We start from the raw sequence: 26,003 nt of genomic DNA on the forward strand, positions 1-26,003 counted from the left end.
TATGTTTTCTTTCAGGGCATTGACAAAAGTGTTAAATACAAGAGGTCTGAAAAATAGATCCCTGTGGGACCCCACTAGGAAGACATGCACTCCATGATGATTATCCATTTACAATTAAATGCTAGGAGCTGTCAGTTTGCTCTTTCTTAATCAATGTAATGTGTGCCATGTTGATTTTGTATCACTCTTGTTTCTTAATCAAAATGTCATAAGGTACCAAGTCAAATGCCTTCCAGAAGTATATTACATTGACATGGTTACCTTTATCAACCAAACATGTATTCTCATAAAAAAAATATCAAGTTAGTTTGAAAAAGATCTAGTTTCCATAAATCCACATTGATTGGCATTATATTACCCTCTTTTCATTCTTTATTAATCAACTATGATATCTGGCTTTTCATTACTTTGCCCAGAATTAATGTCAAGATGATAGGGCTATAATTACTTCATCGGTCATCCCATTTGCCCTTCTAAATTACTGGTACAACATTAGCTTTCTTCCAGTCCTCTAGAACTTCCCCCATGTTCAAAGACTTATTAATAGTCCAGGGCATCTCAGCCAGCTCTTAGAAGTCCTGTAAACCAGCTATGCAAAATGCCAACCAATTCACTACTTGACTTTATCAGAAAATTGTGTTGTAACAGCAAACCTCTTGCTCAGCAATATGGCAACCTCTGCCTTTCTGTAAATACAGAGCAGAGTATTTATTAAACATAGTCATTTTGCTGTTATAAGCAATTCCTTCCATTTCCTTCCAACTATGAACCAATGCCATTCCACAGACACTTTCCTTCCCTCATCTGTGTGGAAGAGATACCCTTACTGTCCTAGCTCCCGAGTCACACTTCTCCTTGTGCTTCCTTTCACAACCTCTCCCATTTGTGCCCTCTGAGACTTTCCAAAGCCAAGAGCTTCACTGATGGGGTGAGGAACCAAGCAAGCCCAGGTCCCACTGAAGGAAGGTTTCACAGGGTCTCAGAACAGTCACCCATGCTGCAAACAAGCAAAGCCCTGGGCACAGTTCTTTGCAGTTAGAAGGCAACATTTATTCATGTGCCTGGCGCTCTGGCCATGAGGCACTTTGCCTGAGGACTCCTCCTCTGGCATTTCTAACCTGACCAGGCATTTTATATTCCCTGCAGCCAGTAATTCAATAAATAGGAAAATGATAACAATCACTCTAAGTCCTCAAGTATTTAAACCTCACAAAAGCAACTTCGAAATATAGGGGTTAACACATAAACCATTTCTCACCCATTCCAACGATCTTCATCCAAAGCACTCAAGACACTTCAGCACCAAGTGCTTGAGAAGTACTCTGAGCCCCTCCTCCCACCCCAAAGGCAGAAGGAATTGTTAATTCAGAGGAGAGACAGAAAGCTGTTAGCAAATCTTTGTTTGTTTAAGATGTGTTTATTTCTAGTAGCCAAATATTAACAAAAACATCCTATTACATGCTTCCTCTGACAGATTTCACAATGCAAGTAGGTGACCTTAAAACATATGTGAATGTATATTAACAGTTTGCTTCCAAACAGGAATATCTACAGATCAATAAAGGCTGGCCCTGGGAAAGGCTAGCTCTGTGTACAGCCACAGCACCCCAGCATTGTGCTCCCCAAAGCTCTGTCAACCCTGTTTCATCATGCCCAGAGAAGGAAAGTTGCATTCCTTCACACACATCATTCTACTCTTGCCTTTCACAAAAACTCCCCTGAATTTCAGGAGGATGTCAAACTAAAACCAGTTTTCTGTCACTCCTAAAGCAGCCACTATTACTGTATCTAAAGACATGCTGCACCCTCTGAACAGAAATCAAAGATGGTCAAAGACGCCAGGATTGCTGTGTGGAGAAAGGGACAGCTCTGTGATGGATATGATGATTGTCTTATTTTTAAAAAAAAAATAAATATATACATAATTTGAGAAACAAGGAATAAAACAAACCCTTAGTGGATACATAAAACATTCCTCTTATCTTTTAACTGCAAAACATCCAGAGAATTAAAGGAAGATCAGGATAGTGTACAGATGTAAAGAATAACTTCCACAAGCCAGTTATAGAGTCACAGAGACCACAAGTGCCTTTGTGCCTTGAGCCCTCCAACAAGTTTTGCTATGCTGGAAAAGACAATTGAGCAAGAGTATGACTGAGGTCTCAAATCAGGAGTAACACCATGAAGAAGAACTAGAAACGTGTTCTTTCACACAATGCAAGACCTAGGTACAAGAAAATGATCTGACAATAGGTTTAAAAGAAACAAAGGGATCTGCATCTTCACACAATATATGAGTAAACAGAGTATAATTGATGCATAATTAAATACCAAAAGTCATTGCTGCAGGATGCTATAGAAACTGAAGGCATGAGCAGATTCAGAAAAGGGTGTACAAGTTTCTGGTAAAAACAGTAGGTACTAGATACAGTGGTCCAGGGACAGCTCTCAGTTCTTGAGACAATTGCTGGGCATCAGAGAAAGCTGACTCAAGCCATGCTCTCCCTGTTACACCCACAAGCACTGGCTACTGGCCTCTGGCATAAAGATAACCTGGGTTACATATCTGGTCGGCCCATTTTGATACCCTCATTGTGTTTCTAACATTCTTCTTGCAAAAGCTCATTGTAAGAAAATCTATCCTCACCCCTCTTCCTCCACCTCCTTCCTCCTTTAAACCGCTCTCCCTTCAGTGACATGCTCCCAGACCAATGGTGATGACAACTACTGCCTGCTGGGTTTCCCATTCCCATTCTTGGACACCCTGTGATTGCAGGCACTGTGTCCCCAGCCTAACACAGCACTGGTTCCAGCTCCAGAGGTAAGGATTCCTCACAGGACCAACCATGCTGCTAAGTCTAGTGCGACCTGGAGAACAAACCACAGAGGCTCCTAGAAGAGCAGAGGGACCACAAATGAGAGGTGATCCTTGTGTTATAATAAGCAGTAATGGATTTACCCAGGCTATCTGAGGATACTCTCAGGGCAGCAGCTTGGTTGTAGCTTGCTAGCTGCAGCAGCTTTCCTTTTTGCATAAATCTTGACCCATGGTCTCTTGCTTTCTGTACACATTACTCTGCTGGTGCCCCTCTCTCCAGACATGAAGCACTCTCTGTTATTTCTACCTTGAGCATCTGTCTCCAGTGATGTAGCTCAGGTTCTGCACCTCAGTCCTAACCCATGGGGCCTCTGCAGATCAACATGATAGGTACCTAAGGAGAACTGGCAGATGAGATGGTGGCTCTCTGTTGAGATGGTTTAGGGGGATATCTGAAATGTTGCAGCATTCAAAGAAAGCCTCCTCTGCTTTCTGCTCCCCTCCCACAAGGCTGAGCTAATCGAAGTGAAGAACATGATAAACTCTCTGCCCCGAGTCAGCTCTACACTGACAGTTCACTAGAGATACAAGATCGCTCAGTGACATTAAAAATGTCAGCAAACACCGATCAGGCTTGACAGAAGGGATGCATTAGCAGACTGGGGGGGGGGCACAGGGCAAGGTAAAACTTCAGCAAACATGGTCAAGTGCACAGGCAGCTTCCCCCTCTGCAGTCCCCTCCACAGAAGGCTTTTTTACTGATCCCAAGACACTATGGCCACCATTGCAACAGTCAGATGTGGAGCTCACCACCACCGAACGGCCAGATCAATCCAACAAGTTTGCCTGAGGCAAAGCAAGCGTGACAGCTACTAGGGGCAATTTCTCTCTCCAGCTTGCCTGAGAGGCAGGTCTTGGAAATTGTGAAAGCTGCCTGCAGGCACAAAATTCTCACCTCAACTGCTCCTGCAGTACAGCAGTCAAAAGGGAAGTTTATTGGCAAATGAACTCTGAGAAAGACTCTCTCACCACTGCAGAAGAAGATCTGCTGAGCTCTGGAGCATCCCATGCCGTGGCAGAGGGAGTCCAGACAAGGACTGTTTTTTAAAAATTATAAAAAACAGAGACAAAAAGGACCTGAAGCTGTGTGTGCATTGGCAGAAGAATCTGGAACACATTTTGTTACTACTGCAATACACATAGGTACACAGATTTGTCTGTGTGTAATACTACTTCAGCATTGCCTGGTAGTTGCAGCAGGAGCTCCCTAATTCAGAAAGGTCCTCTTGTTATCACTGCTCATAAAGACTCAAAGAAGATACAGCTGATGCAGGTGAGGCCATCCTTCAGGAAACTGCTCTCTGTCATATATGCCTGTTTTCTTGAGATCTGAAACATTCGTATCTCTGCATTATCCATGACCTAGAAATCATCAGTTTCACACTGCAAGCCCCACCCACCCTCCAACACCTCCACTTACTTCATGGATCAGGTCAAAGGCAAACTCAGCCTTGGAGGTATTTCTAAGTAAGGAATGTGCCGGGGGTGGGAAAAAGGGCCAACTGAGCTATGCAGGGAAGAATGGGGGGGCTAGTTACCTGTCTACTCTTATCTGTCTCACACTGGGAGCTCATTCAATAGAGAATGAGTCTCCACTGGGTCCATCTGCTTGGACAGAATTAGTTATCTAGGCTGGAAATTCTCTCTCGTGAAAACACACAGGCAACTGCCCCACAAGCACCTGAAAGCAGTGCATGGCATAGAAAGATCACCACCCCAGGGTAAGAGCAAGTCCCAGGAGAAGCAGCTCTTAGCCACAAGACAGGAGAGGTCAATGCTCTCCTCTGCAACATGGGTTACTTCCTATGAAGTGACCAGGGTCCCTCGAACCATTCTGTGTTTTCAGAGGATGTCAGGTATTAAAGTGTCAGAAAAACTTCATTGTTTTTAAGGGACTAGAGGGGTTGGAAGAAGATCAGCAGTTCCCTCTCACATCCCCTTTCCTGCACAATCTGAAGGAGGCTGAAGCTTTACTTTCCAAGTTTCCATCTGCAGAGGAGGACAACCCAACCCACATGCCCCCATCCTACATGCTCAGCATGTGACCCTTTCAGGTAGCTGGAGAGGGGAGGATTTCACTGTAACAACTTCCCTCCTGCTCCTGCCTTTAGCTCTGTGCTTGGGACTTCATGGATGCTTAGAAGCCCTCAGCTTAGTATCTTAGTACTTGCTGACATGCAATACACAAACGCTCACCTTGAAGAAGAGACACTTGCCTGGACACCTACATAATGATGAATCCCACCTCCTAACACACTAAATCCAAGAGCCTTGAACTATGGGAGAGTGCTGTAAGTCATTAATCCTAAGGCCTAGAGGAGGAGCATGGCTGGATCAACCTACTTCTTAGCAAACATCAGTACACAGGGATTTTTTTTTTTAGTATTATTATTCTGCAGCCATCAACCTGCTGGTTATATAGCTGCTATCCATTCACCGGAAGTTTAGTGAACTTCAAATGGCGATCATTAATGGTCACTGAACTGCAGAATGCCCCAATGTGCTTTCAGATTTCATTTACCAAGGACCAGCAATCAGCCAAAAGATTTGCTCTGACAGCAGGGAAATACAAGACCCTTTGACAAGTTCATCCAGGAATGTGCTGCCAGCATCCCTTGTTAAGTTCATGTTCTACCCTATTTGACGGAACAGATCATGCAAATTGTCCTTCTGCGGCCGCTCAGCCTGTCACTCACACTTCCATTTAAAACAATAAATAAATAAAAAGAACAAAAGAAAAGCCCGCAAGAACAACGAGCTGTTTATAAGAAAAATCCACTTACTGAGACCCCTAATTACCAGGAAAAGGCATAGAAACCCAAATAAAGCACTAAATTGGATGGGGGAAGGGAATCTTACTCATCTAAAGGTTTAGTCAGGAGGGCCACCCCAATTTCTCTTGTGCAGACCGCAGCCTCCTCCCTCACTCTGCTCCTGCTTGTAATCAGAGTTGTTTTCTTCCCACTTTGGTTTGTGACTTATGGCATCATCATATTTTTCTGTGCAGATGAAGAAGCTGTGCCAGGAGTCCTTGTGGATGCACAGCATGCTGCTCCTTAACCACCCAGTGAAGGCATGGAGCAAAAGACAAAGCACCAGACAGTATTCAGTCCAAGGCATTTTGGTTAGCAAAGTGAGCATTGATCTCTGAGTTGGATATGCTGCAGAGACAGCTCCCTTTCCCCACACCACAAAGAGAAATGCTGATTTTTATATTGGAGTATTTCCACATTTATTAACTGGAATTTCATCTGATGGGGACCATGCTCCAAGGAGCCTTATATGGCTGCAAAACAAAACAAAGTCAGCAGTACTGGCGACAACACAACCTTCACTGAAAGGGGGTCTCACAGTGTCCCAATATTATGCAGAGACATTGCTCTGTGCCTGCCACAATGGGATTCTCCCCAGCTGCAGAACACATCCCATCAAGTACAGTAAGACTCTATTAGAGGAGATACAATAGGGAGCTGGAGGACTCGCTCAGCCCAGCTTCTGAGAAAATAACTCATTTCAATGCAAAACAGCAGTAGTTATTAGATACCTCCTTAAAGAGGAAAAGTGAAGGACAAGGGGAGGAGGGAGACAGGGAGACAGGGACCATGGCAGTTTGCACAGAAGTACCTTTTTCAGATTAATCCACTGTTTGAAGTAATCAGCAACCGGCAGCCCTAAGTACTGGCATTGTCCTGGTAACCTGTAAGAGAGAAGAGAGAGCAAGTTTGATTCAATCAGTGTCTTGACAACACAAACTCTGTTTTCTTAAGTGCATTTTGTTCAGAGATGGAAAAGACTCTCAAATCTGCTGTAACATCATGCTGCACATCAGAAACACCATAGCTCTTGGCAAAAAAATCTCATGAGAGTACAGCTTGGCTTAAGACTTACATACATCCAGGCACATCCAGGCTGCTGAAACCTTTTAGACTAAACATTTTGAACAGTTGTGTACAAGTGTAGCACTCAGCTCTTCTCCACAATGGCTAACACACAAACACGACTGGAGTATCCAGGCTGTCCTTGGCTAAGCAAACCCATCACAAATCCCTGCAAAACCATCCTGCTCTGCCAGCAGCCTACAGGCCAGACTGTATGAAGGACTGACCATTCACCTGTCATGCCACGGCGCTTCTCCATTTGGCCTTTATGGTTAAAACATCAGAAGAGATATGAAGGAGGGAAGGAGGCACCACAGTATTAATTTTTTTGATAGAAATGCTGTAGGGCCAATAAAGCAGAGGCTCTTTTCCAAGCAGGTGCTTGGAAGAAGAGAGCAGACAACTCTGAAGATACAAGGTGGTGCACACTGTCTCACTTGGGATGTGAGCACAGCAGCCAGAGCTGCAAGCACACATATTGATCCTCTCCCTTCCTACAGCAAGCCGATGGAATAGGGCTCAAAACAAAACAGCATCAGTAAGGCAGGCAGATTGCCTGAAGGGACAGCAGCACCTCAGGAAAACTGCTTCTCCCACACTGTGCTGATCCCAATATGTTTGCAGGGGAGCAAGGATGCGGCGCTCAACCGGGGATGCTGAGTCGCAAAATGTGTGTCTCCAGCCAAGCCTGTGCAGGGACATGAGTTATGTGAGTATTTCCTGGCCACTTTGATCTGGTCAAGGGTAATTGATGGATCTTGTTCATTCACATACTGCTGAGCATGCCTGGGGCACTGGCCACAGGATCTTTAAGTGAAGCAAAGGAACATCCCAAATAAATATGTCAACTAAATAAATGACTAAATTAGCGCTGTTTGTGCATGTTAAAAGTCACAACCCCAGAAATCAGCTTTTGCAAACAGAGAGGGTGGGGAATCTCCCAACTTCCTCAGGCACATGGGGGTTGTAGGAGGAGATTGTAGGGTAGGAGGAAGAGCTATAAGTGCCAGCATCAGCTCAAACATCCAAACACAGATCACCATGTCCAGGGCAAAGTCTTCTCCTGCTCTCCACAGAGGAAAAAGTGAATAGTCCAGACTAGTTTTCAGACTCAAGACTGAAATACAGGAACAAGCTCTGGTGAGAAGTGGATACAAGGTAAACACCCAAAGGTGCACCATCAGTATCCCAGGAAGTACCTGAGTGCTCAGCCCAGCTCTAAACCCTTTGGCGAACAGGGAAGCATCTCCAGACATTTCCCCAAGTAACAAGATGAAGGAGCAACACAGATAATGCACTTGCAGATAATGTGAGACCCATGGTAGTGCAGTAGCAGAGCAGTCTGGTCTTGGTGACTTCACCATTTCTATGTGGAGAAATAAACAGGTTTTCTAAGCAGGGCTGAGAAAGTAATAGGTTTCATATGCCAAAGTCAAATGCCTGGTCCTGAGAAGATGTACATGTGATGATTTAGGACCAATCACTTAAGTCATTCAAACACATTTGTGTAAGAATATCCAGAGGAATCTCTTTGAAAGCAGGAAGGCTGGCAAAAGAACGAGCTTGCAAGGAGCAAGGCCACAGCGATTCACAGGGCAAGTAGTGCAAGTTGACAGCACAGTCCCATCCCTGGGCACAGCTCATCTGATGCCATCATGCAGAAATAAAGCACCTGGAGTCACTCCTCACAATTGCACACTGCCACATAAACAGTAACCTGGCCCATGCATTTTACAGCCATTACACAGATGTCCATGACATCCCTTAGTTGAACAGACCCGACCAGCCCCAAGCAGCATGCTGAGAAAACTCTCCAGGAAAGCTGCTTTTTGCTGGTGCCCAAATCAAGAAAGATCACAAGAAAAGGAACTAAACAAACAACTGGTCTAAAGAAGGCACTTGGTTAGCTCAACCTCTTTCAGTCTGCTCACATTTATCTAGAGAGGATGATACTAACAGAAGTTGTGTCACAAAAAGTATGTTACAAAAAATTAGTTTCTCCTCCAAACCCAAGAGGCTTTCATTAAGACAGGTCTCAGCCTAGCTCCAGTTAGAAGAAAAATTATCAGTTTACCTAACATCTGGATGGGGCCCAGAAGAAGTGAGAGCATCATTGTTCTTGTTAGCCACAGGAATTGACAGCAAACCACCCAGTGCAACGAATGACATCTAAAGCACTGCCATCCCTGTGGGACCAAAAGGCCCAGCAAACTGGACAGTCTGGTTCTATTTTCACCCTGAGACTGATGGCAGTGTGCCCTGGGCGCTGGACAGTGGGTCTTTAATTGGAGAAAATAAATGCTCCAAATAAATATGTCAACTAAATAAATGATGCATTTTTGCAAACAAGTAACAACCCCAGAAACTGCCTGTGAAGCTGTGTGACCTCAGGACATTCCCCCTCCCCCTCCAAGCTTGTGCTCCCCTCATTTCTTGTTAGCAGCAGAGGGGCTTCAAGTTTTTCAAGCACCAGGAGACCAACACTCACCTTATAACCTGGGCAGGCTGCCAGCAGCACAGACCAAAAGGAAAGTCTATCCCTGAGCTGGAAGATGCAGTCCTGGAGGCTCCAGGCCACTGGGGTCATAGCCACTGAGCAAGGATTAGCAAAGGATTGCTGAATGGGTCTGGTCTAATCTGAATATGCAGCACTCCCCTGGCACAGGGAACCAGGGGCTTTCGCTGCACAGCACCCAGGTTTCCTGGTAGCTACGGGGAGGAAAATACCCCTGCAAAATCTTTTCCCCAGCTCCAAGACTGCCACCTGCGGTGGTCCCCCCCACTCTTCAGCTGGGTGACCAGGCAAGAGTTTCTCTATCATCTTTTCCAGGCTGGACTGAATAAGGCATATCTGTGGCTGTTCTGGGGAACAGAAGTACCATGGCCTGTAAGGAAGTATGTCTACTTTTGAGAGCAACCATTCACTTGAGCATTCACTCATTTGATAAATAAGCTTTTATGCTCAGTACAGCTTCTTGCTCTTCCCAGAGCCAAACCTGCTCACTGAGGGCAGCTTTGCTTCAGCAGATAGCTCAGAATTTGTCCCTCCCTCAGGTAAGGGAGAAATGATGGCGCACTTTGCTAAATTCAACATCCCATGATCCTTCTAGTTTTTGACTGAGGTTTAACTGGCTTCCCAAACACCGAAGCTCTCACTCCCTGGGGAGGAAGCTGGCTTTCAAAAACCACCTAATCAGCCAAAATGCATTCAATATAGAGAAACTTGAAAATGGCTGTGGGATTTTCCAGCCTCCAATGCAGCTCTTTTTGTGCAGAAGCAGAGATGGGAGCACATAACTTCTGCCTGCTCCCAAAATACAGATCACCTTTGGGCAGAAGAGCCAGTGACATCAGGTAGCACACTCTCCTTTCCCAGCTAAGCAAGTCTAAGTCCTTCTTAGACTGTGGTCAGCAGCGGCAACTCTGCACCATTTTCCGAGAGCTTTCACCACCCCAGGCTCAGATTCCCATCCAGCCCTGCTTCACCACCCTGCAGGGTAAATGGAGCCTGGAGATGAACAGGATGCAAATAGGAGGTGAGGTGACATGGCTGCATTTCTGCTGTTGAAGTCAGTTCTCTCCAAGGCAGCAAGAAGCGCACAGCTCAGCGGTGATAAACTGCCTTGCTTTAGTTATCACTTTCCTCAAGTTAAGGAGAGCAGCCTGGTGATGGATGGGCTGGAATTCGGTTATCAGGGAAGGCTGTCAGCCAGAGTTGCCTATCTCCACACACATTTAGCAGGGCGTCATTATGCGATGGCATGGAGTTAAAATATGACCAAGGGTACTGAAAGAAAAAGAACAGGATTAAAAAAAAAAAAAAAGGCAAATTGAGCAACAATAAAGGAGCATGAGGCAAAAACGTTATCATACTAGTGACACCTTTTATCTCAGTCTGGTTAGCTAAAGCAGGGCACAAATTGGTCCTTCCTCCACTATTGTATCCTCTTGTACAAACAGAGGCAGATAAAATGTGTCACCAGTGTGATAGCATATCAATTTAACCCTAATTATCTAGAGGGTCAAATGAAGAAATAGGGGTTTCTCGTTTCAACAGGTCCCTCCATCTCCACTCAGAGCCAACACATTAATATGGAAGGGGGAGGGGCAGCCATAATTGATTTCCGTCACTCAGGTGGTTCTGGCGTATAAAAAATTAATGCTTGATTCTCCCAACTAATCAGAGCTGGTTAACGTCCATCTGCTTCTGGGTTCAGGATGTCAGGAGACAAAGAAATTGGGCCACTTGCTACACACAGGGTGTATTGATATCAAGGCAGTTAAAAAAACAAGTTCCTCTATGGGAAGATAAAGGTACATTAAATCTTGGGGTTTATAAACCTGATCTTAGCCTTCCAAAAAAATTCATTCTGTGGAGACCTTGCATTGTAAGAGATGCAGAACATTTTTATTGTGTCCTGGCCAATACTTGTGCATTGGGCTGCAAAGGAGAGCGCTGGCAGGCTACTGCCCTGGAAATCCTTCACTGAAATAGGAAGCTGCCTGGATGCTGAAGCACACAACAGCATGCACCCTGATGAAAGAGAGGAGCTGTCTCAAAGCAAGGCTGGTCAACACCCTGGACCACACAGCTCAGAGGTGCTGCTCTGTTTTGATGTCGAACAGCATGTCTGCCCAGCCAAGAGGAAAGCTTAGGTGTCCTCTCCCAACAGCACAAGCTAGCAAGGGAATACCATTTATGCTAAGACTGATTTAGCTGGGAAATGGCACTGCAACAGGCAAAGCTGCCTGTGTCTGCACATAACCTGTACTTACATGAGATAGGGCCAAGCTAGGAATTCAAAGCAGTTTAGGTAGATCCGTACCCTCCCAAAGAGGCAGCTACAGGCTGCTGAAACCACAGTGCGACACCAGGAGGCCTCTGTCAGGGGGATGTCACAGCACCCACGCACAGTAGAGTGACCCAGGCACAAAGAACAGCCCAAGCCACACCACAGCCTACAAAATCTGAAGCATGCTGACATACACCTCCACAAAAATCCCCAAATCCCAACTCTCTCATCCCAGTAATTGAGGTTAGACTGGGACAACTTTCCTGTATAACCGAAAGCTTTGGCAGGGAGGTGTCTACTCCTCAGTACTTTGCCACTCAGTGCAAACAGGCTTCTGTCCAATATGAAGGACAAACCCCCTGGCAAACCTCTGGCTCTCCACTCACACACTTCTCAGCCCCACAGACCAGCCAAGAGGCCAGAGGAGCCCACCTGCTCTTGCTTTCCACAAGATAAGCCCTTGCCAGGTGGCTGCACCCCACTCTAACCAAGCACACACAGTGCCATCTCTCTCTGCCTCCCATCAGTGCAGAACAAACCATACCTGTGTGCCAGTACTTTAAAATCACAAGCAGAAGCTGTGGAAAGACAGTATATCTGGAGAGCCCTGGGCTTTCACAGAAACCCTGAGACAGGTCCCATCTCCCTCCCTCTTTGCTTTCCTTCCACCCTCTCAGTTCTCTCAACCACCCCCAGACTTGTCACAGTGCAACAAGCCTATGAGCCACATATCACCTTTAAATATCAGCATGTATGAAGCAGGGACATGAGAGCAGGGAAGTGGGAACAGACAGAGCAAGCCTCCATCGCCTGTCAGGTAACACTAATGAATTTCAACACCAGCAGCCATTGCCTCAGACGGGCTGGTGAGAGGAGACAGAGTTACAGCAAGAAGCCTTTGCAGGAGCAGCCTGCCTTTTTTCAAAGCCCCCTCTGTTAATAAATGTCATTGTTGAGCAGGCTGCAGCAGTCCTCAAGCCAGGATGGCGTGGGCTGGGGGAGAGACAGGCAACTGACAGCATTCAGGATGCCTGGGCAGTACAGCCTTTTCTTCTGCTGCTTCCCCAGACAAGAGCCAGGAAAAGGAAGATGGAGATGGGTCATTGCTGTTGGCATAAAGCTGTCTTCCATTAAGGCCCCAGTACCCAAATAACAAACCTCCACAAGGAGCCACAAGTGCAACCCAAACACCCTCCAGTCCTGTTCACTGGGACGAATGGATGCATGGATGGATGGATGGATGGATGGGATGGATGAACAGACAGACGGACAGAGGTTCTACAGCAACCAGTCCTGGAATGGGTAGAGGGGTGCAGAGACATCCAGACATACTGCCTGCATTCCTGACAGCAGCAAAGGGTTACAGAGCAGTCTGTCCCTTTGCTAACACAAATGCGTTCCCGAGGCAGCACAGGGAGAAGCATCCAGCACAGGGCACTGTATGGCAACCGCACCGATGCACAACATGAAGGTCAATGCAAGTCTTCTTTACAAATGTCAACCTGTCATCTCTGGATATTAATGAGGGCTGACCAGCAGCTAAAATGCATCCATGCTCCATTAGTAATAAGAGAGACACGATGCAGGAGAAGAGCACACACCATGGCACATGGAGGCACCAGTGGGTCTGCAGGGCCCGAGGAGGTGTGGTGATGCACAACATAACTTAGGCCACTCCAGATGCCCAGGAAGGAAAGCAGTTGCCACACAAACCCCTTCACTGGAGTGTGTGTTCTTTTCCTGTCAATCTTTAATTGGATTAGTGTAATGAGGCTAAAAACACAGGCTAAGCAGCAAGGCTAATACCTGGCACTTTCAGATCTTTCTTTTTCTGTGATGCCAACTCTGGACAGAGCTGTATTCTCTCTCTACTAGACAAATTCCTGTCTAGGAAGCCTAAAAGGCAAGCTGCAAGCCTTAACACTTGGGACTCATAGCAGCATTGGCTGAAATATCTGAACACCCATCACATGCTAACAGTGTGATCCCTAGTCTCCAAATTTTTGCTGGGTACAAAGAAATTTGAGAGAACCTCAAGACCCTTGCTTTCTAAGGGGCGAGCCAGTGAATGGAAAAGGGTGTTAGCCTTTTGTAGCCAGAGCAACGTATACACTAGGGACATAATTCTGTCACAAAAAGCACATAGGGCAGGTGGCTCATTGTGACTCGCTCATCCTGCAAAGCACTGTGTGCCTTCCACTGCCATCAACCTTAATGAAACATGAAGGCATTTAACACGAAGTGAGATCTGGCCCATTTATGGGTATCTGTCTGTGCATCAGCAAGATGCTGGCAGAGATGCTATCTCAACATTAAAAGCAAGGCTGTAACACAGCAGGTATACAGCCCCCAACAGAAGATGTTCATCAACAATTGCACACACATGATGCTACAATAAATCTATGTGCTACTTCTTAACAGCTTCTCTTAAAAAGATTCATAGCTCTATTTACTGGGTCTGATTCTGCTGCTAGGCATGTGGGAGTAAATCTAGAGTAACTTTACCTGGAGTTTGTAAACAGCCAGGGATAGTAGAATGAGAATTGAGCTTCTTGATTTTTAAATAAGTACTTAATATCCATGCAGGAAACCAGAGCTTGCTGACTCCATGGTTCAGCTGAGATCAAAAGTGCAGCAGGCTGAAGATTTGCACTACTCCAGATTGGTGGAGGGGTAGAGCAAATGCTCTCACCATCCCTTCCAGACATGGAGAACAACTAGGTGGACTTCCCTTTGACATCAGAAATGCATGACACTGCTCCCAAGAAAAGAGAAACTGCCAAGTCTCCGAGGCTGAGGTTGCCTCCCCAGCCTTGGGAACTTGACCCTATGAAAAACCCCTACAACTGATTTTTACATATAAACTTGGTGTGAGAGTCCGTCTGCTTACTAAACATGACATCATACAGCATCTTATGAAGAGGAGTGTACAAAATTGAATACTATGTTCTCAGTGAAAGTCATGCATCATGATCACAGGCTGCAGCAGGTGAATGTCCTATTTGTCATCAGGAAAAACTCTTCACCATGCAGGTAATAAAGCATTGGAACAGATTGGTAGCAAACTCTCCTCCCCTGGAGACATTCAAACTCATCTGGAGAAAACTCAGAGCAACCCAATCTAAGTTTGAAGTTAGCTCTGCTTGGAACAGGTGGTTGGATTAGAGATCTCTATTTGAATTATTCTGTGAATCATGCTCCAGCAGAGCCTGATTACACAGAGCATGTGTCCTTTCTCTGTCTATACAGTCTCTTAATAAGTCTTTCATACACTAATTTAGTAATCGCATGGTTCTCTGCATACTAGCTGCTTTAAGAGGGAGCATTCAGACTCCTGCTGCAGAACACTGTAATTACGCACTGAGTAAGGGAATATAACTGATAAAATGGATGTACCCACAACACATCGTGTCTAAGCCCCCTCAAAACCAAAACATGCTCAAAAACTAAGCTAAAATTAAATATGATTCTCCTCCCACTGTACAAATCCCATTGCAGAAGTATTTCTCTCCAGGAAACCTGAACATGCAAGACCTAGAGACAAGGTGCTACTCTAAACTAAGAAGACATGTCCTGTCGCAGGCCTTCTCTAGATCTGCTCTCCGACAGGCAAGAGGAAATCTTGCCTCTTCCAAGCCTTGCCTGTCCAGACCATTTAGCATATAAACTCTTCAGGACAAGGGCTTCTCTGCTATGAGTCATAAACTGTTTAGTGCCTAATGGTAAAGCCTATAGACGCTTAAGATAATACAATCATGTCACTTAAAGGCCATTAGTCTCCAGTCTGAACAGCACTTTTCCAGTCACAGAGGGGATCTGCCAACCCAGGAAGGCAGGATAAGGGACGTGGGTGGTCAGTCAGGTCACTGGACTTGCAGACACCTGCTTAGAGCCCCTTAAGCCAGCAATTTGCTTCAGGCCTGCAAGAAAGAACCAACAGAAGCCCCAAGCAGGACAGATTCTGGCCAGAAGGCACGGAGGAAAACCATGGCAGCTCTAGCAATCAAAAGTTTTGTCTTTTGGGCTTTCTTGAACTACTCAAATCAGCTGAAAACCCCTGTCTGCCACGTCTGTCTCCACATTCAGCCATAGTTGTGGTTGTACCACTTGCAAGGGGAAGAGCCCCTCATCCAGAGGGAGTCTCTAGCCTTCTGCATCATCTCTCTTTACACTCACTGAAGCAGACAATTTATCTACAAGAAAAGATGCCATTCTGTTTTGTGACCCTGTTTGAAGCCCTCTTCTTTCCTGGCATCATCTCTGTCTTCCTCTGGCACCACATCACCCAGTTCTACTCTCTCAACTGACTTCTGAGATTGCTCCTTCTTCCCACTCCCCACCAAAAGGAAGAGAGAAATCCTAATAGAAGCCAGTGGGATGGGGTAAACCGCCTTTCTGTGCCCTCTGACGATACACAACCCAAAACTGTACGCAGAGCAGCTTCATGGGCTCTCATGCTGCCAGCACTGGGGAGACCAGCACATTGGGTAGCAGGGTCTGAGCACAGGTTTCTGTGCAAATTACACACGCACAGGGGAAAACAAGTTTGTCTTTTCCTCATAGGGAAGAGACTGCTCCCACCTCCAAGCACAAGCTGCCATTAGTATTTGCTTCACCAGAGAGAAGGAGCAGCGAATCCTCCAGAGCAAAGGACAAGTGCAGCAATTAGGATGCAAGGGCTGCGGGAGCTGTTTAACAGCACGACCCAGAGGTCAGTGCCGCTGACTCCCAGCCCTGCATAAATATTGTATGAGTCGGGGAGAGGGGCTGTTACGGCCACCCTCAGCGCCAGCCCTCCCCCATCCATCGCCACTCTGCATCCAGCTTGATACGCCAGCAACATTATTTACAGATGTGACAGTCAGGAAAATCACTTTAGTAACTAAGGGAATGGGAATGAAGGCTGCACAGTAGAGCAGGCGTCTGGGAGCAGGCTTCCATCCGCACATTCTGCCTCCCCTTACAGCCCTGCCAAACTGCACGGCCTGTTCTCAAACTGGTGCATGAAATACCACCAGGAACAAGGAGGGGAGGGGAGGCAGGGTTCCCCTCTCAAAGCTTGCCCAGGGGTTTGATTATCAATGCTGCTGAAGGATGCTTCAGCCAGCAGCTGCCTTCCAGTTTCCTATCAGTATCTCTGCTAGACCCATCCTTTGGAGGGAGCTTTATAATCAATATAACGAGAGGTTTTAGGAGCTTCCCTCAGACTATGCAGACCTGCAGAAGGGTCCCCGCTCCAACAAAGCCACAGGGGCTCATCCCTGCAGAAACTCCCCCAGCTGCTCTATTTGATACCAGCCACCTTCCTCACACGTGACCTGTTCACTCCTCATTCCCTGAAGGATTGTTTTCACCTGCAGCTTCAGTCACACTGAACTTTCTCTACTGAATCTTGGAACATCCTCATTCTTCTGCCTACTGTTTTTGCTGGACATGCCAAGTAACTGCACATTTGCTGTGATGCTCTGCACAAATATAAACATACCTCAGATTCACCAAGACTGAAGGCTCCTGAGGACAAGAACATGGGCCATTCTTCAACTGTAGCAGCAGCCCATGAATTCCTAGGGGCATGCTGCTAATAAACATTAATGCCCAGGGCAACACATGAGAGCTGCAAGATGAAAAACACAGCTTGGATGTGCTTCTGCCCATGATACCTCTCCAGAATTTTTAAATTTTTCTGTGTCTGGTTGCTGAATCCAGGGAAAGCAGAAGCCCTGTCTTACCATTAGCAACTTTTTAAAACTCACTGTGCAATTAATGGGCTTAATTATTGATGGCAAAGGCAGGGAAGGGCGGAAAGAAAGAGCCAACAAGGAAGGAATGATGTGGGGGTGGCAGGCACCAAAGGTCTCTGAAGATCTTCCCCCAGCCTAGAGCAGAGAAAGAGCCCCTAGCCGCTCTGCCGCTCCCACGGCCCTGCTCTAATGCTCTCTGACATGCCTCTGAAGACAGCGAGCTGTTTGCAGTCACCACCGTGATTTGTTAGTAATTATTTTCACGGTGTCACATTGCTGTCACTCTCTTAACAAAGAGACAGGCAGCCTGAGGCTGCCTGCAAGAAAGAACCAAGAGAGAAAAGGAATTGTCAGGCACCCAGGGATCCTCTTTGCTTCCCAGGTTTCACAACCAGAGTCCTTACCAGCTTCTAAAGCAACTTCTGAGGAGAAGTGGCAAGTCAGAATCATCTCCCATCCTGGTCACAGGAAGAGGAATTAATTACTTAGCCCCTTCTCAATTTCACCTTACCTGTAAATCCAGTGCAAGACCCAGGTGCTTAGAGCCCCTTAAGCCAGCAATTTGCTTCAGGCCTGCAGCAAACGCAAAACAGCTTAGGCAATTGATGACTTCTAGTGCTCTCCTTGCAAGTCCCAATTTCTTTTCATGTGGTCTTGCCATTAGAACGTGCTTCCCAAACACAGCAATCCTGATGACAAACCCCTGCCTAAGTCTATCACCCTCACACATTAACCCTCCAGACTGTTCACATGAGCTCTTCCTACACCAGACTCATTAATTCCAACACACTGCTGTGCTCCGCATGGCAGTAACATTTCACTTGGCATTTCACAATGCCAGGGGACCTCAGCAGCTTCCTCACACCTGAAATACACAGTCTAATGGCTTGCTGCCTCTGTTTTCTCATACAGAGCACAGTGACTTGACAAAGAACTTCCCTGCTTGAACCACCTCCAGTCCATCCATCCAATGTTCGGCTGACTTGTCAGTCAGTCTAAGGTAATCACTCCTTTTCCAGTAAACATGGTGCTTGCTTGGGCCCCCAAGGAATGGAGGCTCCTTTGGCACCTGAAGTGTCACATGAAATAAGGATATAGAGATGAAAGACTGAGACACTTGGCCAGGAAACCTTTAAAGCCCTCTTGAGCTTTGTGCAGAAACCAAGTGGACTTCCTTCCAACAATTCCAAGTCTGAACTACTCCCAGTGTAAGTGCTCTTCCCGTGCCTGCCTACTGATGGTGCACAAGGGTCAGTCTCTGCAGCCATGGGGAAACCTGGGTATTAATTCACCCTCTTAGCATAGAGAGAGTTTAGAAATATTAAGCCTTGCAGTCTAAGGAAAACCTTCCTACAATTAACTGCATGGAAGAGCTCTGACTCAGAGGGCAGCTCCTTTTCAGAGGGCCTTTTAGTAACCAAGAAATGGCATATACATGCTGTGAAGAATTAGGATCACCATTGGGAAGCTAAATGGTCCATAAAATGTAAAAGTTCTCTTTAGAGCTAGGAGCATTGTGAGCTGGAGGAGAGGTCTTGGCAACCTCCCACCAGCCTACTCCATCCACCCGCTTTGGAGGGACAGATGTGACTCCAGGCAGGGATGAGGAACTGAACTCAGCTGGTGCCCAGGCACCTTGGGCATGCTGGCTGACAGTCAACACTGAAACTTGGTTCAACATTCAGGTGGAAAAACCGAAGCAAGGAATTAGAGATGACCAAGAGGCACCTATGGAGGAAAAATGAAGGGTGTCCCAGGGTGTAGGCAACAGGCAGAGAGGAGGAGAAATCCTTGCTCCAAGAGAGGCAAAGCTGGTAGGACCAAGGCAGGATGAACTCCTGGGCAGGATGAGCTTCTGGGACCCTGCTTCCTCTGTCTTCTTCCCACAGACTTCTCTATTCTGCTTTCTTCTACTAACCACTGCCATATGCCTCACATCAGTGCTAATACCTGGTCCACATCAATGTCTGAGCACATGACACTGCCTTTGGGGTGCCAGGCTGCTGACGGCAGCACCTGGGCCAAACACTAGAAAAGGTGACTCCAATATGAAATGGACTCAGCTCAAAAAGTTAGTCTGCAGCTCTGGTGTCCTCCCAAGTCCTGCATGCACCTGGTCATCCACTCCTGAGGATACGGTGTCACTGGACAAGGCACATGAGAATATGCTGGAGGGAAAATACCAGGGATGACCTCAAGATGGCCCAGTAGGTCTTTGCCAGCCAGGAGCCTCAGGAGGAACAAGACTGAACCCATCCAGGAAAATGGCTCCCAAAAGGAAAGAAACATCCAAACAAAATAAAACATCTTCAAGAAAGCTATAGACTCATACAGCAGAGCAAGTGAAAAAGGAAGGATGCTGCTCCCAGGCTGGCAGCTTCAAGCAGAGCTCTCCAGGCAGAGGAGCCATAAGCAGATCTCTCCCAGCCAAGCCACTGAGAGGATAGCATTGGTGCCAACACACAACTTCAGCTTCAGCTGCAAAGTAAGAAGAGCTGGGATCCAAAAGAAGACAGCTGACACTTCAGACCCAGCATGAAACACTATGGCTGTCTAACACTAGAAAAATTAAGCTGTTTTAAGAGAAAGTGAACACTCTGTGGAACTAATCCTGTTTTTCACATATGCCACAAACAAAATTCAGACAGCAAACAGTCCTCAAGTGATTGTCCTCTGCAGTCCCAAGCCAACCAACTTTTCAATTCCCCAAGGAATCTGGGGCACAGAACCACCACAAACATGAACTGCTATTAGAGGGATCTCATACAGACAGAGGCTAGGGTGTGTTTTTTATCACGTACCCATTATACATCCATGGATTTTGAAACCATTTTGCCTGAATTCACTAAAATGCTGGACATAGAATTCACCCTAGTGATTCCTGGTGCAGAGGGAATCATGGCTCCCTACTCAATGAGCAGATGACATTGAGATCATCGATTTACATCCAATTCAGTGTGACTGTTTTCAAACAGCTTGAGTTAAGTTACCCAGGGGTAGAAAATCTACCTTCTCCACTTATTACTCCATCCCAATGGTTCAGTGCTGGAAATAAAGCACAAGATACAATGCCTATTTCATTCTCCCCTACACTGCAAGTTCATTTGTAAGTTTCTCCAGCATCTTTCACGCTGCTTCCAACTTCTTTGGTCTTAATTCCCAGGTAGAAGAGTCCTGCTCCCCAGAGTGCACTGGGCACCACAGCTCAATAAATCTGTAGCCACTATAGCCCTGACTATGACAAATGTCTTTGCTATGATGTGCCAGATAAGGATCAGACCTGAAGGTGACAGTCCATTGCATGATGATCTCTATGCAAAGATTTCATATCTAAAGCTTAACCCAAAGGCACTCCCAGACATCTAGGACAATGTAACTTGCAGAAACCCAAGCAACCAATTTCAAATAAAGACAAGAACAGGAGACAGCCGGGGTAACTGGTACATAAGGATAACAGAAGTCAAGCCTGGTATATTCATTTTAAATAAGAATGTACAGAAGAGCAGGAAGGGGAATCTTAAAATCCAAATTTTTTTTGCATAAGTGATATAATTTTCTTTAAAAACAAAAAGCTGGACTGCAGGGTCACAGAAGTGAATGGGGTCAGTGCTATTCCCTGTAAGTGCTCACAAGGCTCCCTTGCTTAGCTCTGGCAAAGCACTTTAGGATGTAATTACATGAACAACTCCATCAGCAAAGCTGACTCAAAAGGTTTCTGACCCTGGATACTCAGTCCCATCCCTTCACTGTAGTTCACACCACACTCTTTGTTCAGCCAATGTAACTGTGTGAAGAGATACAGCATAAGCTTGTTCAGCAAAATGATCCCCACTAAAAAAACACCACCAAGCTAATCCAAAGATCTTAGTTGGAAAGGAATTATTTTATTATCTTTCAGTTACCAGATCTTTCTTATTACTCTCAATTCTGAACATACCTCTTGCCCTGCTGCCACACAGCCAGCCCACCTTTCCTCATGACTACCCAAGCATTCCCACTCACTCCAGTCAGTGGCCATCTGAAATTTCTCTCCAAGGCAGAGTCTACCAACCCCTTCCTGGTCCTGTGATAAAGAACAGCACATACAGAGGACACTAACACCAACAATTCTTTTCCATTCTGATCTCAAAAATGTCCAGAACAGAAGTCTGGAACAGCTTCAAAACATTGCCACATTTGGAGCTGGTCTGAGAAGACAAGCATCCTCCCCAGCCTGCGTAACTTGCAAGGAAAGAATTAAAACAGTAAGACAAAATTAAGCAATGGTATAATTTACTGCTTAGAATTTACTAATATCCAACCGAAGAAGAACACCAAGGGCTATAAACATTTCGAGACACTTCACTATGTTTTATCACTATATTAGAGAGTATTTGCCTTTTAACACTTATTTAAGAAAATAAAAAACTTCTGAGCAGTAGTTTCCTGTGAAGACATAAATTAGCAGGTTCTGATCAGCCACAGTAAGTGCAATACAAGCATCTTCATGTCAGAGTTATATAGACCAAAGCCTACATGTACTTTTAGCTATGCTCAGTGCATTTACAGAACAATCCAAATCTAGAAGGAGAAGGATTAACTGATGCTTCTGACATTATGGTGCAGGTCTGAGATCTGGGACATAACACTTCAGCTCTGCCTCTGCCTGCCTGCACAGCCACAGGCATATCACTTAACCTCACCGTATTTCAACTCTTTATCTATGAACACATGGTAAAAATGCCTCTTTCGTTGCCAAGATTAATTCACATTGTGTTTAAGAGCCCACAAACTGGTTCCGCACACAGAGGAAAGCAATTTGACATTTCAGCACAGATAAACTACACTAAAGAGCTTATATTACAAGGGCTCAACTCTGGCAGATACTAAGTACCCTCTTTTCCACTAAGCCCGTCTCCTGCAGTCAGCAGCTCCCTCAGCCCCTTCAGAGGCACGTTACCCTCACCACCCAATGCCACATCAATGCTATTTGCTTAATGACTAGTGTCAGTTCCAACCTAGGTGCAGAATGAGGTCCAAGCACTAAAGCAGACGACACTGGTATCTGAATCCATCCCTGGAGCTGTTAAAGTTGGACTATGGCTCCTTGCAACAGGCTAAAGGAATCCTCCCACTGAGCATGCAGAGGCCTGAGGACCGTGTGTCTAACGAGGCTGTATCCCCACTCATATTTTAGCTTGGCAGGTCTGGTGCTCCTTTCATCTTTTGCTTCAGGTAGCTCTCTTTAATTAATAACATTTCTGAGTCGACACAGGGAACTTTCCACCCAGAATGAATGGCCCTCTCTCATTAGAACCATGACTTGTCATGATGTATTCAAGAGCAGAAGTGTGATTCATTCCCTTGTCTGGGAATGAGGGGTGTTGCTGGGGGGTGGGGGGGAGAAGAGTCTCTGTAATGAGTGACTGATATTTGCTGAAGTTGATATGCGACTCTGTCGGCTTGAACTGCCTTGTCAGGACAAGCCTTCAAGAAAGGTGATGTTCCTACTCAAGAGGTTTTCCTCATTAAAGAAATTGCATCTTAACAAGAGGGAAGGGGAGGGCTGGCAGGAGAGCTGCTGTCTCCCCGACTCCAGCCTGATTCACACACACCAAGAACTGAAAGCAGGTTGATCCAAGCACAGCCAGTAGAGGATCAGCACTCCATTTAGGAGCCCTCTCACACAATGGACTCTCTCCAGCAGCAACCAAATCCCTCCGACAGGTGCACCTTCTGATGGGGCACCACACCCATGACAAAGCCTTTGACAGCATGGTCGAGGACCTTGACTCATGCTAAATCTCCATAAGCCTTTCCCAGATGCTTGGTACTCAGGGCACCCAGAACTTCCTGTTCTGAGCACCCAGCTCCTTGTGACTAGTGCTCCCTTTTGTCTGAGGGAAGACAGACAAACAGCTCTGTGGTCTTCCAAGGAAGCTCCAGTGCTCAAGAGCAACCAAATCTGTAGCCACACAGCACCTCATTTCCTGAAGATACCTGAGTCAAGCAGAGGCTTTACTGATCCTTTAGCAGCTGAGTTTACATCTTGAATCCTGCAGACTCAGCAGTGCCAGACACCATCAGCAGAGAGCAGTACCCTGACAATCGTTGCTCCTCTGGTGCCTTTGTTTGAGCTAGGAGTGCTACACACATTGCAACTCCTCGCTTAGGCAGAGCTATTTCCCCACCTTATCCCTATATCCAACACTGACAGGCTTGAAGATTCCTCCTTGTTACAGCCACTTTCCTACATCCAAGTTGCTCATCCCACTGTGCCTCCCTGGCACCTACCAGTGGTACCTACTGGAAGCCCTCACAGTAGACAGATCAGTTCAGAACTCACCATGCCTCAGCTCTAGAACAGCACATGCAGACAGAAGCCAAACTAAATGTCCAGGTCACTGCTGGAGAAGCCAGGAACAAAGCTGCATGGTTTACCAGCCAAGCTAAGGACAACGGAGGACAGGAACTCTAAACCACTCAATGTATGGGCAAGAGGACTGCAAGCAGCTATGCAAGCTATGCAAACTATGCAATCAGCTGTCATTACTAAGGAAGCTGAGAAAAGAAAGAGTAGAGTTAGGAGTGGACCTGTCACAAATGCTGGCTCCTTAAGCCCGGAAGCGTTGCACTCACCTCAGTGTCCTCAATTCCCCTGGAACCCAGCCAGGTTTCTACCATGTAATGCTTCCAACAACACTCCTCCAAATGTGGACAAACAGCACCACCTCCCTTCCTACTGCCCCAATGCCTTTGGTGACCAGTGTGTGGTCTCAACATGGTAGCATCAACTACACTGAAGGTCTTGCAGCAAGCATGGGGTGATTCCCTGGAATACCTCATGGATGTTCTATGTCTCTGAGGCTCCATCTCCCTGTCTGAGCAGCCTTGTTTCAGCTCTCTGCTTTCTCTCTTTAAAAAGAGATGCTCAGTTCTGCTTTGCTAAACCCTATTTGGCAATGTGTCTAAACACATGCAAACTTAATTAGTTCAGGAGGGAGACTCGGCATTTGTGGTGACGGATAAAAGTAATGGGAAATGAGACAAGTCAGAGCTGGCAGGGAGTCCTCACTCGAGCCTCATCCACTGGCACGGTGCTAATCAGATGTGACGCTACACGCTGCAGCTCCAATCGGCGATGGAGCAGTGTGATGTGCTACTCACCAGGCAGCTGCAGCCAGGCTCCTGCTATCCATGTGTTTGGAAACACAGAATGTATTTTCTGCTTTGCCCTGGAGATGCTTCAGGATTGAATTCTGAAGTTAATGGTTTAAAAAAAAAATTTAAAAGGAAGGGGGAGAAATGAACCACTCGCAATAACTTCATGGCCAGGAGTGGAGTCTTCTTTTCCAGCTGACTAGTGAGGGACAATCCATGCGAGAGACCACTGCAAATGGTGAATATTGTGTCTCCACTCCAGAACAGCATGTCCCTCTGAGCCAGCTCACCTCACAACCCCAATAGCTCACCAGAAATGGGGCTCATCTTTACCTCTATTTGCCTGCTGTAGAGCTCTGAAGAAGAAGGGAAAAAAAATAAAAAAAAAGCCACCAAACACATCCAAGTTGCTCTTTCCATATGGACACCAAGTTAGGATGTCATTACCTGAGACTTGTCAGCCCACTGTGAAAGCGATGGAAAGATGGGCTTGGAGCAAAGATAACTGTTTCTCACAACCATCAACAAAGTGGTAAACTGGACTCTCACAACAGCAATACAAGAGTAAAGAACAGAGAAAATAGAATACATGAGAAACATAAGTTTAGTACAGCAATTGTGCTCGACTCTAACAGAAGCTTAAACATGATATATAAAGAAAAATAACTCACTCCTAATTTAAGCAACTAACACAGGAACTTGCAATATATATGAGCTCTAGACACAGCCTGAGCAGAGACCCAGATTCTGACTCAAAAGTTCAAATACCGCCCTTCTGTCTCTGTCTGGAGCCAATTTCTCATCTCCACTAGTGCTTGTGCTGAGCTTTGGACCCCATATCTCCTGTTCCACTAATCACACCAAGAAAAGGCAAGGAGCTGCCACTCTGCAAAGACTACTCGTCAGGGAAGAACTAGTGCTGATTGCTCCTAGACTATGTGCAGTTTATTTAGGCTTCCAGCTTGGGGAAACCAATGTCACAGTGAAAACCAAGTAACACTACTAACGAGTTGTGGCTGTCAGTTTAGGATGGGATGTGTCAAGCCCATGCTTTACTGGTGTGATAACAACAGGAGTCTATCCAGCACCACAGGGAAATGGAAAGCTGAAGCAAGATTATACAAATCCAAGGGAATTCAGCTCTATAGGACACTGATCTGCAAACACTTTGGAGACTGAACTAATTTAATTTCTGGACATTTAGTTCCATTCTTATAATAATATTTTTAGGTTTTGGCCTAGCTATTTTTCTAACAAAACATGCACATACACTGACACTTGCAGATCCTAGTGCAGGTCCCCACCTGCTACTTGCCAGATATTCACCCAGCTGATGAAGATGACCTTAACGATAAGACCACCACTGGAGCATGCCAGACCTGGCTTATACTCTGTTCCAAAGATTACTTTGTGATTCATATTGAGTTACTGTGCCAAAATGACAGAAAAAGCCTTAAATGCAGGAAGTCAGGTAAGGATCATCACTTGATCATCCATGTATGCACTCAGAAATATTCATCCCTTTGGAAAGTATATTGGATAAAAGGCAAAATGTCACAAAGCCCCAGTTTAA

At 45.9% G+C, this 26,003-nt stretch overlaps 1 protein-coding gene across 3 annotated transcripts in view; it reads right to left on the reverse strand.

Moving 5' to 3' along the window:
• The window catches only part of ERI3 (ERI1 exoribonuclease family member 3), a 130,509-nt gene that overhangs the window by 71,939 nt on the left and 32,567 nt on the right, over positions 1-26,003 (reverse strand). For all 3 annotated transcript variants that reach the window (XR_001331363.2, XM_005521086.3, XM_014250903.2), the window contains exon 6: positions 6,503-6,575. Coding sequence is in view for 2 of the 3 variants with exons in the window: in XM_005521086.3 (XP_005521143.1) it covers positions 6,503-6,575 (73 nt within the window). In the remaining variant the exon portion in view is untranslated. The remainder of the gene's footprint in view (positions 1-6,502; positions 6,576-26,003) is intronic.

The sequence above is a fragment of the Pseudopodoces humilis genome, chromosome 10, assembly GCF_049639895.1.
Source record: "Pseudopodoces humilis isolate 2021_Gansu_Grassland_sample_001 chromosome 10, ASM4963989v1, whole genome shotgun sequence".
In the NCBI taxonomy this organism is placed as follows: Eukaryota; Metazoa; Chordata; class Aves; order Passeriformes; family Paridae; genus Pseudopodoces; species Pseudopodoces humilis.